This window comes from Xiphophorus maculatus, chromosome 23 (genome assembly GCF_002775205.1).
Source record: "Xiphophorus maculatus strain JP 163 A chromosome 23, X_maculatus-5.0-male, whole genome shotgun sequence".
In the NCBI taxonomy this organism is placed as follows: Eukaryota; Metazoa; Chordata; class Actinopteri; order Cyprinodontiformes; family Poeciliidae; genus Xiphophorus; species Xiphophorus maculatus.
Genome location: NC_036465.1, coordinates 15,733,334 through 15,750,656, shown reverse-complemented (window position 1 = coordinate 15,750,656; position 17,323 = coordinate 15,733,334). Strand labels below are relative to the sequence as shown.

The window sequence follows — 17,323 nt, the reverse complement described above, 5'->3', positions numbered from 1 at the left end:
GTAATGTTCTTCTACACTCTGGGATAATGACATTGAAAATTATGCTTATGCAGTCAGCATATCAGATGCCCTATGGTAAATAAATACAACTAAGGAAAACGTAGAGTTTTGGTCCAGCAGGTCTTTTGTCACAAATTCAATGTCAACCTCCATAAATCAGGAATAATGTGGAATGACAATCCTGCTGATAGCATCTTGTTTTTGCATTTCAAACAAATTCTTAAACAAGCAAAGATGCATGTATACAAGTAGAGACTCCCTGTCAGATCAAGAAAAAGGGATTTTAGATTAAGAGGGAGAAGGAAGATCTACTGTACTGTGTGGTATGGTAGCTGCACAGCACTGGAGAGGAAACAACTGACACGGGTGGTGAGAACAGCACAAGGCATTGTGGGATGCCCCCTCCCAGACCTGGACTCCATTTACACAGACCGGGTCAAGAAGAGAGCTGGATCCATAGCCATGGATTCCAGCCACCCAGGCCACAGACTGTTTGTGCCGCTGCCATCAGGCAAGCGGTACAGGAATATACGGACTACAACAAATAGACTGAGAAACAGTTTCTTCCCCACAGCCGTCAGAGCCATTACTCCCTGCCGTCCCCCCCTCCCACACATATCATAACCTCGCAGTCACACATACATATCCCCCACCCCCACACAGCCATATTGTTCTGCACTTTGCACTGTCACATCATCTGCATTTTGCCATAATTGGACCTGCTGCTACTTCTTTGGTGTGGTTGAGTGCCTTTTAGTTGTATATATTGTTATTATTATTATTGTGTGTTTGCTTATTTATACTGTATATATTTGACCTTTTGCACGGGAGCTGCAATGGAAATTTCGTTGAATTCTGTTCAATGACAATAAATGCTATCTAATCTAATCTAATCTACTAAAAAAGTGAACGTCTGTTTCTCTCCTTTACCTTTTGCAAGTTTCACTTCATTCCAACAACCTTTTTATGTATTTACTCAGTCATCTGATGCTTGAAGTAACTCTTTTTTTTCTTTTTTGCACAGATATTCTGCGTAGGTCATTCATTGTTTTTCTGCGTAGGTCAGTCATACTTAAACAAATTTGTTGTACGTTTGTTGTTTGATGCCTAATATGTGCCATTTATTGCTGAAAGGGAAAATGCGTTTATTTTTATTATGAAACAGATTAAGGACCATTGCAGTGACCGTAATAACAACGTGTTCAGTATAAAAGTTACTCAGCATAGATTTGAACGGCTACATCAGAGAGGAAACATCTCTGCCCTCTGCTGGCTGCACAGCAGATTTATTTCCTTCTGACCAGAAAAACATTTCTTTTTATCACGTTGACGTCGTGTTTTTGTCCATTATGTGGAGTGTCATTATTTCAGTGTTTTTATGTTAAACATGGAGACATATAGACATACTGTGTTAAAATGTGTAAAGGGTCAAAAGGGGACATTTTATATTCCGAGGGAAAGTGCCAAACTAAAGCTGATTAGTATTTTTTAAGGAGATATTGATAAATATTGATATGGATATAACATTGCTGAACAAAATGTAGCTTTTGATTAAATGTGTGATGAAGGGAATTAATGTTCTTCACATTCTGTTGCTTTTGTTAAACTGAGGTCAACTGCCACCTACAGGTTGTGAAAAAAAGTGCAATTGTGAGACAGTTATTTTTTGTTTTTGGGCATGTGCACCGACTGATGGCACCCTTTGAATTTCGTTGTCCTTGTGACAATGACAATAAAGATTTATCTATCTTATCTTATCAATTGTACAGACACGTTTTTACGTACAAAAATCCATCCTGAATAAAAACCTGATACATTTCAGTTATCAAAATGTTTGTTTTTCTGAGTTAATCTGAGAGTTTTCCAAAAATGCATTTAACTTTGATAAATGTGCAACTGGATTAGTCTTACATTTCAAAAGGAGGAATTGTAAAGTATTGAAACTGCAATATTGACTGACATTAATTTCCTTAGGACACTTTGTTGATTAATACTGCTGCAACCTCAGGAATTTTGTCTATCTAATGACTTTTTTTTGTTGTATATTTTGAGTTGTTGCTTTGCAATTTCCCCACTACTTTTTTTTAAATGGATGCCATCTTTTTTAGTGAAAAATATTAGTCCCTCCTGCAGAAAATCATCCTTTAACTTGATACCGTCACTTAAATGATGTTCTCAGGTCTGCAAGCTGCTGCATTTTCTTTCTGTTTGAAAAGATGGTCAGTTTGGTCAAACGCTAAAATTTTAGTTTCATCAGACCACAGCATAGCTCTGGTTGTGTGTTGGTTTTAGAAAAATGGCTTCTTTGAAACTGAGTGGCCTGTCAGACTTTAACATTCAGAGGTTTCTCACAAAGTCAAAACTCAAAGTCTAATATTGCTGCCATTATACAAGCATATTTGTACACTTAACTGTTTCCCTCTTCTTAGATTATTTACCTGCAATGACACTTAAAGTTCTGATAATTAGTCATTGAATGCATAAAATACAAGCAAATAGTTGAGAAATAATGGTTTGTATAATTAACAGAGCAGTTAGTTGGTCACTGACACTGAGCACAACAATTATCTAATGCTACTGGGTTTCCAGCTCACAACTGAAACACTAGAAAGTTAGGTGTGGCATCAATACAGCAATCAAATAGACTGACTTGTTTTTAGCTATACATAAAAAAACAGAAATGTATGTTTCTGCTGAAAATAGAGATAAAGGAAGATGAAATCTGAGTTTTCACGTCTGAAATAAATTTACAAAAATTAAACAGGAAACAAAAATGAAGAATCAGAGCTTCTATTTGTGGTCTTATAAATGAAGTGTGTCAATGCAGTCAGTTTCCAGAAGATCAACAGAAGTAACGGGAAAAGGCAAAATGCGGCTGATTCAAAGAAAAGTTGCACAGGCACGTTTCTGCCTCCAGAGGGAGCTGGACAAGAGATGATAAATCGTTCAATTTTTTTTTTTTATACATTTTCTGGCAATTTTTCATTTTAAAGTGATACATACCAATGTAGAGATATTATGAATTGCAAAAATGAGAGATTTGCAGCCACTTCAGAGGAATGAGTAAGTTACAACAGAAAGGTTTAGATAAATGTACAGTTTTAAAGTGATTCTCATGAAGCATTTTGTAAAACAGATTATTAATAAATCAGTTAATTAAAGGCACAGTGGAAAGACAAACAGCACCAGGCTTCTTGATTTATGATGGGACTTGTCTTAGTTTTGGTAAGTAACCTATCTGCAGTCATAAATCAACTTATTGACTTAAACATAAGTCAGTTTTCTGCATCATCACTTGCAACCATGACATATAATCCATATAACTCAAACATATATTTTTAATTTCTTTCTCTCTGTTCTGCTCTCAGGCCTGCTCTATCTAGGCCTTCAGGGTTAAAGAGAATTAAAGCCATTCGGACATAATTAACTCGGTTTGAGAAAATATTAATCAACAATCCCACTGACATTTAGGCTCATTATCATTTCAGTCACATTCCGTCTTGTGGTATTTTCCAATTTAGGTTAATGTTTGTGCCTCCTAACCGTTCCATCCTTTGGCTTTTGTTGTCACCTTTCCAAACCTTCATTTGACATACCAAAGCTCTTCAACTTCACTCAAATTCAAATGGATCAAATTCTTGTTAACACAGTCAAAGTTTCATTATCTTTAATTGGAGCCACATTTTAAATACTGATCAGACCTATCAGCATTTCCATCTGCCTCTATATCCATAGTATCTCCATCACATGACGCTGTGACAGAAACTGCCCGTCCAGACCTTGCAGCATCTGCTGTGTGACTTTAAACAGGAAAGATTATTCTACTCAGAGACTAACACCCCGAGGAAGAGGCTTTTTCAGAGGGAGAAGAAGAAGACAGGGGAAAGAGAAGAGGGAGGAAACTATGGGATGAGGAAGAGGAGGGAATAGCTGCTCTACATAAAGGAGGACTGCTTGACCCGAGAAAGAATCTGTTCTTCCTGAAAGTATTAAGGGAGGCAATCTTGAGCTGTGGCAACCCTCTCAGAAAACTGCAACTTGACGAAGGTTGGTTTGTTTTTGCAGGTTTCCGTGTGTTTGCAATGCAAAATGGTTACTTCTGCATATATCTGTGATATTAACTGTTAGTTTTTGTCACTGAAATGTGTGTTTCTGCAGCATTCCCTGCAGGCTCACAGCAGATATTTTCTGTTCTATCTTATAATATTGCTTTAAAACGTTAGCTCTGCTGTGCTTCTTCATCATCTGTGTCATAAACTTGTTCAAACCTTTATTCTCTTTAAGGAAACCAGCAAAGTAAAGACATTTTCTCTTCTCTTGGTTGTTAGGAGGCAGGTGCAGAAACTAAAATTGCTTGTGTGAAAGAGTTTGTTTGTTGTTGCTGCTGATAGTTGTATCTGAGTGAGCATGCAGGTGTTGGAGAACAAGTTGTCGGTGCGACGCTGCCTCACCTTCGTTACGGGCCTGGTGGAGTGTCTGTGCTTCGCCGGGGTCGTGTTCGGATGGGCTTCTCTTGTTTTTGTCCTCAAGGAGGACGGCTACTTCAGTTCTCTGTGCTTTAACACAACAGGAGTCAATGACACTCAGAAATTAGGTCAGCTTGATGTTTCCACTGCTGCTGGTTTATTCGTCACAATTTGCTCAATTTTAAGCTTTAACTGTAAATGTTACTGCATTGTTTTCAAAATTATTGCATAACCTGTTTATCAATTATGCATCTAAATACACCGCTGTCTTCTTGTTTATGTCTTTCTCTGCATTACCAACAGACTGCAGTGCACAAGATGAGCAGTTTTCACTTATTTTCACCATCACCTCTTTTATAAACAACTTTTTCGCGCTGCCCAACGGCTTCCTTTTTGATCACTTTGGTACCACAGTGGCTCGACTCTTGGCAATGTGAGTAAAACTGTGTTTATAAACCACGGGGATATGCATTTGTTTGCTGCATGCTCCTCTAAAACTTTCATCCATTTAGAGACTTACAGTGACTAACTTTAGTCAATTGGGACTTTATCAAATTGTCTCAGTTTAAATACAGATGTTCTGGTTTGTTAGAAACCTCTGTGCACAACAATCTGAAGACATCATGGTGAAACAAGATGTTGCTGTGGGATGTTGGGAAGCTGAACAAACTTTCTATGAAAATATGTGGAGTTAAATTCAGGGTAATTCTAGGAAAAAACTGCAGAAGACTTTAGAGTTTTGTTGACATGACAACCGTCAGTTTGTTCTCTGATCTTTGGAGCAGATTAATGTTGCTGAAAGACAGCAATCTTCAACTTTATGCCAAACTCAAATCCATTTAGATCCAAGTCCATTTACCATGTAGCATAATGTTGATGTGAGGTTGGAAAATGTCAGGTCAAACAACACAAAGCATGAGATTGTTCATAGGGATTGCTGAGTAGAGCAAAGTGCATCTATGTGTTTTTCATAGTGGAGTCACTCTTTGTCAAGGGTCTTAAATGCAATTAATGGTGTGATTTTTTATTTTTCAACAGGACTTGGTGAATCTTCTCATTTCTATGAATTATTCTTAATAGATGATTTTCTGAATAATACTTCAAAGCAACCTGAACATGTGTGAAAATACCAGGTTCTGGTTTGCACAGACAATATTCTTCTTTGTTTCAAGTAAATATGTTGACAAAAACAAATTAAAGGTAGACTCAGACGCTCAGACTGTTGCTTGCAGCTGGATCAAAACATCACAGATCTTTTCTCCTGCTGTGTCTTTTCCACTCCAACATTTTCTGACAAGGACAAGAGATGATGTGAAATCGATTCATTTGGGATCATCCATTTGAAAAAGGAAGAAAAATTATAATCTGTTCTGTTTCGCTTATTCTAAGACAGCCCCATCTCTCAACAGATTTCTTTACACCACTGGCTCCCTGATGGTGGCGCTCTCTTCGCCGGGTGAGAAACAATGATAATTTCTACCAGCTTAAACAAGCTACTGCGTCTCTTTCTTATCTTTTTCTCCTTTCCATCAGCTCTGTCTTTCCTGCTCTTCCTAGCTCTCCCCCTTTTGGCTATCGGAGGCATTTTATTTCTGATCACAAACATGCAGGTACGTTGGGTTTTATACATGTCTGTCAGCACAATATTTTTTCTTGAAAGATCAGGAATGACTGTGCAGCAGTTCAAAAAGCGCAGGCTGTGAGTGAAGCTTTCGTTGCTTGAATGGCATCTTTTAACTCTGTGATAGTGTTAGGCACATCTGTTTGCCTGAGGATAGTATACGTTTGTTCATTATGCTTAGCGCTAAATTTTCGCAGAAAGTCAGATGAGAGGACTTGATTTGAAACTTTTTAGAGGTTTTTAGTGGAAGGGCTTCATTCACAGGCAAAACAGATGTTGGCCAGGCCATGACCTTCTGGCTCCAGGGGTGATGAGTGCAAATAAAGACAATGCACGACTAAAAACACTTTCCAGACTTTGAAGAGTGCTTGGAATATATTATTAACCCAAAATGTCGTGCAGTGCTGTGCATATTTACTATGGCAGGTCTATAAAGGCTAACGGTAAGATAATCTACTTTTAATTTTAGGAAAAGGTGCAACTTAAAGTCCTTTCTCTGACTAATTTTTTGTCTAAAATAGTTTTATTGTCAGTAAATGATCCCCTAAAGGAAGCTAGAGAAAAAACACATGACCAGGATCACTTATTAACTTCTTCCATGATCCACTTTCCAAAGAAATGTTTGTCTTTTGGTAAGTTTTCTGGCGAATTTTGTAACATCAGGCTTATGATCTTGTGTAGACAGACCACCAGTCGCCTCAGGAGGAATTGATGCTTAGTGAAAGATGGCATTGTGTGTCGTCTCCTAATCGTATCCCTAAGTTCAACTCTTCAAAATGCAGTTCAGTTTCCTTTGAGTTCAAGTTTTATCATGTACAAAAGCTTCAATATGATATTGATCTGTTTTGCCTCCTGAAGATTGGAAACCTGTTTGACTCACGTCGCTCTACCATAATCAATCTTTATAATGGAGCTTTTGATTCTTCCTCAGCACTCTTCCTCATCATTAAGGTGACAAACATTCAGAAAGTACGATTTTGTACAAGAGTAAAGAGCTCACGGATGCCACTAAGTCTTCTTGTCTCTGCAGTTGTTACATGAGTCTGGCGTCTCTCTCCGCACTTCCTTCCTCTTTCTGTCGGCCTGCAGCGTCGTCCACATCCTCAGGACGTTCTTCCTGCTGCCCAGAACCTTCATTCCTCACCCACTGCCTGATCGCTACGCGTACGGGTGCGAACAAACCTCCTGGGTGTAGCAACGTTAAGCCACTTTAGAAGTCTTCTTTTACTACTGGCATAATAACTCTATTTAACTGCATCTTTAACTGTGACCGAAATGCGATTTCTTTAGCTTCATTTTAATCTCTTTAAAATGACTTTATTTTTTTGTACATTAATTAGATTACTTGTTTGACAGACATGAAGGTGCTTTTACCTCTGCATGGACCGATCTATTTCTGTATATTTTTCAAAGTTATTTAGAGTGAAAACTTTTTTTATACTAAAAGAATGGCACACAATGCCATCTTTCATGACATGTTTTTTCAGTTTTTAGTTAAAAAGAACAAATGTCTGTGGAACTAGTACTTTTTTAATCTATGTCCAAGAATTATTGACTTAAAACAAACTTTTAAGTTAGTTGGTCTTATTTCAAGACCAACTAACTTATATTTTTGTCTAGTATTTTTGCACACTAGACAAAAATACTTGGTAAGACTTTGTGTTATTGCCGTACAGGGCTACTGTTATACAAACAATGATAAACTATTTATTTTCTCAAACTCTTCATACATAACTCAAGCTCTATTGTGAGTCAGTCTTTTCAAATATGTAACCAGTCCAATGATTGAAAGACATTTCAAATAGTTAGCAAAGTATACAGTTATGAATTAAAGATTTCTGGATTCCTAAGTTAAAAATAACTTAGGAATAAATAGACAAACCAAACAAATTGTGGTGGTTGTGGGTCAATATGTCCCTGAACATCTTCAGGCTAGTAAACACAAAAATACATGTTTACGAAAGATAAAACTGAAATTATGACTGACTTTCATGTTTGACTTGTTTTTAATTTATTTGCAGGGTTTCTTGTGGTCCATTAGAGACTATGAGCAGTGAGGTGACTGCAAACAGCTGTGCACTTACAGGAGCAGAGGACACACCGTTTACAAAGGACGTCCCTCTAAAACAAGGTTTGTAATCCGTCTTTCTGTGCTTTGGCTCCTGGTCCGTCTTCTCTGGGTTTATTGAGTGTTTGTTCCTCTCAGAGAAGACTTTCCGAGAGTGTTTGCTGTCCAGGTTCTTTGTGGGCCACCTGCTCTGGCTGTCGGTGATGCAGCTCAGGCACTTCCTGTTCATCGGGACCCTCAACCCCATGCTGCTCAGGCTGACAGACGGAGATTCCTCTCTGGGTGACGCCTTCCTTGCTCTTATCAGAAAAATTATTATTTGAGTCAATATGCTGCGTTTTTGAAGGTTTTGCTGCTACTTTGCAGTCAACTCAACCTGTGGGATTCCTATCAAAACATTGTTTGCTGACCATATTTTTGTATGTGCATGTATCTGTGCAGTGAGCCAGTACACCAACGCCTTTGCTTTCACCCAGCTGTGCGCTGTGCTGTGCGCTCCCTGGAACGGCCTCATCATGGACAGACACAGGGGGAAACCTCGGGCTGCCGGTAACCTGCTGGACATTTACAGGAGAAGCTCAGGAAAGACAAGGAGCCATGCTGTGATATATTTACACGTGATTGTCAATGCTTGTAGGAGAGACTGTGCATGAGGCCGACCTGCGGGCGTCTGTGCTTTCTTTATTCCTGACTGCGCTGCAGTGCGTCTTGTTCTCTCTGTGTGCCTCCATCCCCTCCCTGCCGCTTCAGTACCTCACCTTCATCCTGCAGGTGCTGAACCGCTCCTTCCTCTACGGCGGCATCGCAGCCTTCATCAGCGTGGCGTGAGTATCATCTTCGGCCAAGTGAAATCTGAAAAGCAGGAAGCACGTTTGTGTTATGAAAAAAGAAAAAGAAGTTGAACGGGATTAAGGACACATTATGAAACTAAAACCTGTTACATTTTTTTCTTAAACATGAATAGATGTTATTTCATTTAAGGGGGTTTGATTTTGGCACAAATTGAACCCTGTACATTTACCTTTAAAGAGTTCATTTTTATTTGAAGTTTTCTTTATTTGTTGATAAGGTTTCCATCGTGTCACTTCGGGAAGCTGTATGGTCTTGGTACGTCGCTGGCTGCGTTGTTTTGTCTGCTGCAGTATCCCTGCTTTGCTCTGGTGAACGGAGCTCTGGGTGGAGATCCTTTATACGTGAGTGCTGACTTATCTCTCAGTTAACTTAGCTGTGATCCCTCCCTCTAATGACTTCCTCTCTCATGTCTTCTGTGTGCGCAGGTGAACATTAGCCTGACGCTGCTCAGCTTGCTGCCCTTCGTACATCCCCTCTCTGTTTACCTCCACTGTCGAAAACTCGCCTCTCTGAGAGACAAGAGGGAAACCACAGCTTTCTCCTCTTGAAGCCCACTGACTGATGGGACAATGTTCCCCACATGAATGACTGTGCCATTGTACCAGTTGTGACAAACAGATTCACTGTGCTGGGTTTGAAAATATATTACGGGCATAAGCTTTAATTAAATGTTAACCCAACTGTTTATCTAGCAGATTTTATATACTGAATTTCTCTCAAGTAAGAAATGAACACTTATTATGGGTTGTCCTTGAAATGTTACAGACCGGATGAGGCTTATTTACCAGATAATTTCATAACAATCATAGTGGCTTGCCTAAAATTTTACAGTTTAGCCGCCCTGTTGATGAAAGGGAGTCTGTAACTCAGCAACACACACATCTTGTTTCTCCTGTCTAACCCAAAGATCACATGAGCATAAATCTAAATACTGCAGAGGTGTTAAAGTTGCCAGATCTGTCTCACATCAGAACAGGCCCATTTACAGATCCAACTGTGATTTTAAAAAATAAACAAATAATTGTTTTCGGTCAGGAAGGTTGAACTTTTATGTTCTGGGTATGCCCCTAGTTTCTCTGCCCAGTTGAAATATTAAAAAAACATCTGGTGGTGTCCATAATGTGTCCTGCTTGAGCAAATACCAACCATCCTGCTGTGCAGTTTCAGAATATGGAAACACTTTTAGGAGACCTTTCAAAGATTCAAAGAAGGCTGGGTAATGAACAAGTCAAAACTTTTGTCTGGAGTCTGAATCTGCAGAAAGGCGACTGCTTCAACTAGTGGGCTGTAAAAATCCACAAACCTACTTGACCCCTCTCCGTGGGTCAATACCTGAGAAACACCAGATACTCTCCAGAGACTAAGTCGAGAGTTCAACTTCAGTGTGGAGTTTAGTCAGGCTGTAGTTGGTAATGCTCAAGGTAATAATGAGGCATGGCTTGACTCCCAGTTTCAGAATCACATTGTGCCAAACTTTCCGCCCTGCAGACGGTGGACCCAGATGAAAAAACAACCTGTATCTTGTTGGAAAGGGCCTGTCGATCACCAAGCTATGCATACTGCTCAACCACATTTATCATCTTCTAATCCTTTTAATTTGTTTCATGGTTTCACCTCACATACTGGAGCTCTTACGTGGCGCAAAACAAAAGTTGATTATATGATGTTAACATGATTTTCTTGAGACCTTGTTTTTTCTTTCATCTAATAAATTTTTTTCTGTAGCTGACTAATGCGTCATGTTATTTCTTTTGTTTATAATCTGTCATTTGTGCGTTAGGTTTTATGTGTGGTGCTTGTTCTTTTGGCAGCATACACCAACAGATGAAGGTGAAAAAGATTCAATTCTTGTTCAAAAAAAAGTTTTCAAGTTATGCTTATTTTATTTGCATGAAAAAAAGACAAAGTTCCACAAATCTTATTATTGCTGTCTGAAGATGGCAAACTCTCTTAAAGTGGTGTAACAACACAAACGTCCTGAGCCAACATAATAATATTTTTATACAGTCTTTACTACAGATCTCTCCTCTTTTTTAATATGTTGTTACTCTAGCAAAGAACCTGAAAAGCTACACGAAATCTGAAATTCAACAAAAGGTTTTTGTTGTTTTTTTTAAATAATTTGTGCTTTTGTGATGTTAGTCCAGCAAATTGACAAAATAGTTGATTGAAAACCTAATTTCATTGCTGTCTTTGGGGAACCTTTCAACTTAATGCAGAAAAGTTGCACAAAAACGTTTGTGTCTCCAGAGGGAGCTGTGCTAAAACTGATAAAGTGTCTCATGAGATGTTTGTGTTTGAGAAAATAAATTGGTAAACTGTCAATTATGTTTGAATGAAATGTGAAGCCATACAGCTTCACATTTCCTTACCCAGCTTAACAAAATCTGCTCTAAGTTACATTTCAGGCGAAAACAGTTGCATAAAATAGATATTCATTAGCAATAAAAAAAAATGCCAGAAGTAGACTAACACATTTTTAAATTGTGAAGTGAATCCTCCATTGAGGAAATTTCATGAATGAGATTCAATCTGCAGGGCGGGGGGTGTCGGCTTTTAAGATCCGCTTGACGTCTGTGATCCAAATAAAACAGATTTTTTTGGGAGAAGTTGTTGGGAGGTTTGTCACTGGGCAGGAAGGTTGAGAAAAAAATCTGTGGCTTTTTTTTAAATAGAAAGGAAGCTCCCCCACAACACCTGCTGTGCACCAACACAACCCAAAAAAAGACTTCGTGCATCCCCACAAACTCTTCCACGTCTAGAGTTTGCGTCTGTGTGCTTGCATGTGTGCGCACACACGTGTGTTACTTCTGCGTCATTGGTGATTTCAGCTTCAGATTCTCACTCATTTAAAAATAAATAGTTGCATAAAAGCACGTCCAAGTCGAGAATGAAGGCAGCAGGAGAGGAAGATTAAAAATGGCCCCATCTGTTAATGAGGTGGTTTGTTGCTGCACCACATCTTCATGGCAGATTTAAAGACTCACTCAGACTGTCTGTTCCCTTTAATCGGTGCAGCAGGCAAAAAGTCACAAATGTTACAGCTTCATATTGTCATCATCCATGTGTTTGTTCCCATCCGTCCCTGGCAGCTAATAGGGAGATAAATCATTTCTGAAACTGAGTGAATGTCTGACTAGCAGCAGCAGAACCAGAGAACATAATGATCCTCACCTCTGACTGTGATATCTAAGCTAAATATGAAAACAACATCAACCCACCGGCATTTATATCAACAAATCTCAAAGCGCTAACATGCTTTTCATTCAGTAATCAATCTGAAAGCTTCTATAAGCTCTACTTCTTCAGATGGCAGTAAATCCTCCTTTTTCTCTTCTCTGTTTCCTCTTATTTACAATCTTTGTCACCTTAACAGTTTCTTCTTACTCTGCACATGTTTTCGTGTGTTTTTGTTTTTCTTTCACTGAACCACTAATCATGACATGACCAACCTCTTTTAATCCGTTTATCTTGTCCTGTTAATTAATCCACGCAGATGAAGCAGGTGGAAGCACACTTTCTGTCCTTAAGTTGTATTTTTCCACTGTATCTGTTAAAAAGCTAAAAATATTTGAACGCAAACAGCTCTGCAGTGGAACGTGATCAAAAAATCAAAAATGCCTCAACATTTCCCCCAAAGCTTGGGTTGAAGAATGATTTGAACCAAATAGTCCCCAAAGCTAACACAGAGTTTGGACAACAGCTTTCTTATTTCACAATCAAAATTTTAAAATACAAGATGTTCTGAGGAAAAAAACGCAGAACTTAATTTAATCTGGATAAAGCCCTGATTAATGATCTCCTGCTCGTCCTGATATCTGAAGTCTGATAGGAACGTTCTAGTGACAGACATCCATCATCGGGTAGCTCAAACAGCTGCTGCTTTTTTTCTGCTCTGTTATAATTTTCGACTGGACCCATATCAGATTCACATGTTCATTTCAGTGACACATACTGAAGTAGTGGGTGACTTATTTGAATAAAATCCTTGGCAGAGCCTGTTGGTTTGAACTGGTGAACAATTAGTTAGTAAGAAAACAATGGAGAGGCTCAGGAAGAGGCTGAGGAGGTGGAGGCAAGTGAGTTACAGAGTAGGAGAAATGAATAAAAGCTGATATAACATCAACTCCATATTTGATGGACCAGAGCAACTACATTTCTTTTAGCAGATCATGGAGACCAAATACTTCAAATTCAACAAACCATTGTCAAATCATATTTAGATACACAAAATGAAAGCCTTTTTATGAAAACAAGAGAGCTAAAACGACCTGTCTGGAGTTGCAATAAGATTTACGTTTAAAATGCACAGAAGAGATGTGAAGAAGTGATAGAGTCAACATTTCTGTCAATACTGTATGTGTTGCCTTCAAAACAGAGAAAACCATAATCTTTGATAATTATGTTCGTCAAGTTATGTCTATGTTTATGTTACATATTGATGCATTCCTTCCTGATTGAAATTTTTACGAATACCTTATAGCTACGGTCAAGTTTGGTAATGGCAGGTTGATGATCTGGGTTTGTTTTAGAGCCACAGGAAGTGGGAATCTTGCGGTCATTGAGTTGACGTTAGGGTCTCCTCTACATACCCACGATGTCTACAGTAAAACATGAGACCATCTGATCTGAAGCTAGGCTGAAATCGGATCCTGGACAGAGGTTAGCAGCAGCAGCAGATGAAACAGAATGAAAGGAAAGAACTTTTCAAAGGCCTGATCCTGAAGGAGAGCAGGGCGGTGCAGAAACGAAGGTCTGTAAACCTCAATGAACTGAATCAAAGTAGCAAAGGTGACAGGCAGAAAACATCTGTGTTGAGACTTCCTATTTCCAGTTTGAGTTAATAGCAATAATTTGCAATGGGATGCTTTTATAATGCTGCATTGTTAATTATTCATGCTTGAACCGTGATTAGTATCTGGTTTTATTTATGTATTTTAACTATTTGGGCTAATTTAAGGAACCCTCCATGTAAACTGTCAATTCTGATTTTAACAAATGTAACATTGTAATGGCAAATGGAAAGCACAACCAATTTCGTTTCATTATTTTTAGGGGTTTGGCGATATATTCACAAACTTTTTTCCTTTGACTTTGATTTTGTTGTATAAATGATGATATCGTGTCACTTGTAGAAATAAAAAGGTGGTGAAGACCAAATCTTTCTTACTATTGCAACATTAACTCATCTGTAGATAATGTTCAGTAATCATTAATCTCATTTGGCACGCCGCATCGATGGGTGTTTCACGTTTAGGGCAAAGTTTCCTAACCTATTCAACACGTTCAGGCGAATAACTTTTCACTTTTGTGTTACCAAAATCTAGTTCTGAGGCCATCAAGGATCAAATTGGGCGTATGTTTAAATCAGTTGCAAATGTGAACTTTACATATATCGCCTTCTCCTCTGACACTAAATATCAAGTGATTCATTGTCTCATTATCAAAGTCTTCTCAGACCTTTGCTGTCCAGCACCCACATTCCTCATGATTCATACATTTGTATCAGCTTCTCTCTCCCAACAAAAGCTACAATTTGTGAGAATTATTAGCAATTGCATCTTTGCTGTGTGTTTTTATAACCAAGGATCACTTAGAAACTCCCCACTGACAAATCTCTGATTAAATACTTCTTGAGCTTTCTGCTTGACCTTGGACCTGGTGGGCAGAAGCAAGTTCTGTCCACACAATCTTCAGCACACTGTACATACAGTATGTGTGTGTTCTGTGTTGAGGTGTGTCTGCATGTGTTTGTGGGTTGATGGGCGGTGGACAGTCAGCTACATGTTAAATTAGGATCAGGAACAGAGTCCATGAGCATCCTGTGTTTACACCAGTTCAAATGCCAGAGTCCCTGTGATTCACTTTGTCACAGGAGGCAAGTGAGAGGATGCATGGGAGGGGATCTGGGATCTGGAAGGCGATGCGTATATTTATTCATTTCTCTTTGCACACACTGACAATGCAAGGTGTGGTACCACACCAGAATGACGGACATTCATAAGAGGAATGCTTTTAAAATCACCTTTTGGATTCTTGATAAAGAAATTTGGGCTTCAAGAACCTCTTGTATTCACACACGCATGTTTGAACATGGAGAGCCAGCTGCCTACTCTCATTACTCCAGGGCCACTGAATAAATTATTTGTGCATAAACACACACACACACACACACACGTGCGACCTTCTCAGCTCCACAGCCCCCTGCGGAGGCCGGCTGCTTGGTGAGCTGTCCACCTCCCCCTCTCACAACACCGCAGCCAACAAGTGGTCGGATTCCAGGCGCGCAGTTAATTACTCCCTGCACTGCGAGCCCAGCTTGGAGTTGCAGATGACCTTCCATGGAGAAGGCTCTGGTGAGATGGGAGCAGATGATGTGCATCATGGAGGACCTGGCAGTGACCCGTGACATTTAGGGAGGAGTCACACGTGAGTGAAACCCAGCCCACCCTCTTAGCCCTGACACACTTTATTTCATATGCACAGTAGCTCCTTCCCACGGCCTCACTGCACCGTGCCTTCTCCTCCAGGTGGTTACACAACAGCCAAATCAGCTGGAAACAATGAGAGTCAGCCTGGTGTTCTCCTAATGTCTTTCAGAGACGACAGCATACACCTTCAAACTTAAACAAACAAGTTCTTATGTTTAGATAAATTGCCCTCATCATGTTACAGGGAATCTTAAAGTTTCTGTCTTAATTCTGGCTTTTGATCACTCTTCTAATCTGAAATGCTACAGGTAGGCCTGCCACAATAAACAATAAATCAATTAATCACATGATAAATTAAGAGAAACTCAATAGTTTTCATTTGATTTATCGTTTTTCTCTTTCCTTTCTGTTTTTACCAGAAACTGAGTGATAAAAGTTTTCAGTCTGGTGGGGTTTTTTAAGATAATTTTGTTAGCAGAGACTTCATAATTCATTTAATTTGTTGTTTCTGTTGTTTTCTTTATTCATTTTGGATATTTAAAATGTCTTCCAGTTCCAGTGTTTAAATGTTCATTAGAATTTAAAGTTTATTGATCTTTGAGAATGCCATTATTACTATCATGTTGCTTGAAAATGGCCTGAAAACAACATTATTATCATTTACCGTGATAACTTATGGAACAATTTATTGATAATTGATCAATTTATCCACACAGCATGTTGTTTGGCCATGTTTACATTACTTCATGCTAATGCTACACACGTGTTGGATGGAAAGGAAGATAAAATAACATCTGACTGTAGACTGACTGACAGTCTAATTGATTACAGAGGGAAAGCAGTTGAAACCTAAGTTATGTTGTCGTTGCTTAATAATTTTTTTGGTTTCTGGTTTTAAAAAAGTTAATGTATGTAATGTAGTGTCTGACCACACAGGAGAACTTTCTGGAGGATTTGGGAATGCAGTCAGGTCAAGGGTCAAAAGACATTAAGCTTGAAAAATAAATCTAATGTACGGTTTCCAGATGGACAAGCAGACAATCCGGCAGCAGGACCTGAAAGAAAACATGAATATGAAATATATATACAGTACAGGCCAAAAGTTTGGACACAACTGTGTGTCATTGAATTCAATGAGAAAGTGTGTCCAAACGTTTGGTCTGTATTGAGTACAGACCAAAAGTTTGGACACACAGTTGTGTCCAAACTTTTGGTCTGTACTGTATATGTGGTGATTTGTTTACCTTGGAGGATATGTGTAGGGCAGAGCCCTATAAAAGGGAAACTGCTCAGAGATTGGGAGGTTTTCGTTACGATCGGGTCAAGATTTCCTCACAATTCGGTCGTGCTGACTTAGGCTGCAGTATTGTAATAAAACTTTGATGTTCAACAAAAGTCTGTAGCATGTAGAGTCTTTGCCTGCAACGTCACCACACAGCAACAAGAGAAGACGGACAGAAGAGACTGCAAAAATATTAGCCACTGTGCCCAAATAGTGGAATATCTGTCTTGTCTAACAGCAAAACTGTTTCCCAGAAAGCATCACTTTCTGTCAGCAGCTGCAAATTTGTTGACTTAGTTTTTGGCCAGACCGTTCTCAGTCCATGTCAAAACGCTTTGTTGTGAACAGTGAAACTGGTTTACCAGCATTTCTTACCTCAGAATCGACTAGAGAGTCAAAGGTTCTTGGGTTGCTGTATAGCATCATAACCAGTTTCCTTTCATTTGACGAGGCAGATAGTTGTGAATTAGACAGTTCTGGGTATTCCAAAAGGAAAATTATCCCAAAAATACATAAAAACTCATTTTGAAAAGCTCATGATTACCTTCCTGAATGACCTGCCCAAACGTCAATTCCATCTGAAATTTATGGGCAATTGTGAAA

At 39.0% G+C, this 17,323-nt stretch overlaps 1 protein-coding gene across 4 annotated transcripts; it reads left to right on the top strand.

Moving 5' to 3' along the window:
- The first annotated feature begins 3,786 nt into the window (after nt 1-3,786).
- On the top strand, nt 3,787-10,724 carry LOC111606849 (solute carrier family 43 member 3-like). 4 transcript variants are annotated; one of them, XM_023328187.1, is made up of 13 exons: nt 3,787-4,047; nt 4,329-4,594; nt 4,770-4,899; nt 5,876-5,922; nt 6,000-6,076; nt 6,769-7,038; nt 7,118-7,257; nt 8,109-8,218; nt 8,294-8,437; nt 8,597-8,704; nt 8,793-8,979; nt 9,225-9,348; nt 9,433-10,724. In XM_023328187.1, exons 2-13 carry the CDS (start codon nt 4,408-4,410, stop codon nt 9,553-9,555), a joined length of 1,647 nt encoding a protein of 548 aa, XP_023183955.1. In that variant the 5' UTR covers nt 3,787-4,047; nt 4,329-4,407; the 3' UTR covers nt 9,556-10,724. The 4 variants fall into 4 exon arrangements, with proteins under 4 accessions (XP_023183955.1, XP_023183958.1, XP_023183957.1 ...); XM_023328190.1 differs by having other exon boundaries at nt 8,927-8,979; nt 9,433-9,525; XM_023328189.1 differs by having other exon boundaries at nt 3,790-4,047; nt 6,946-7,038.
- Nucleotides 10,725-17,323: the final 6,599 nt, after the last annotated feature.

Excerpts from the sequence above, each read along its gene's own strand:
- LOC111606849 (XM_023328187.1), top strand. The coding sequence starts at position 4,408 with ATGCAGGTGTTGGAGAACAAGTTGTCGGTGCGACGCTGCCTCACCTTC. Across the intron at positions 4,900-5,875 it reads GTGGCTCGACTCTTGGCAAT|ATTTCTTTACACCACTGGCT; the intron begins GTGAGTAAAACT and ends ATCTCTCAACAG. Across the intron at positions 7,039-7,117 it reads CACTCTTCCTCATCATTAAG|TTGTTACATGAGTCTGGCGT; the intron begins GTGACAAACATT and ends TTGTCTCTGCAG.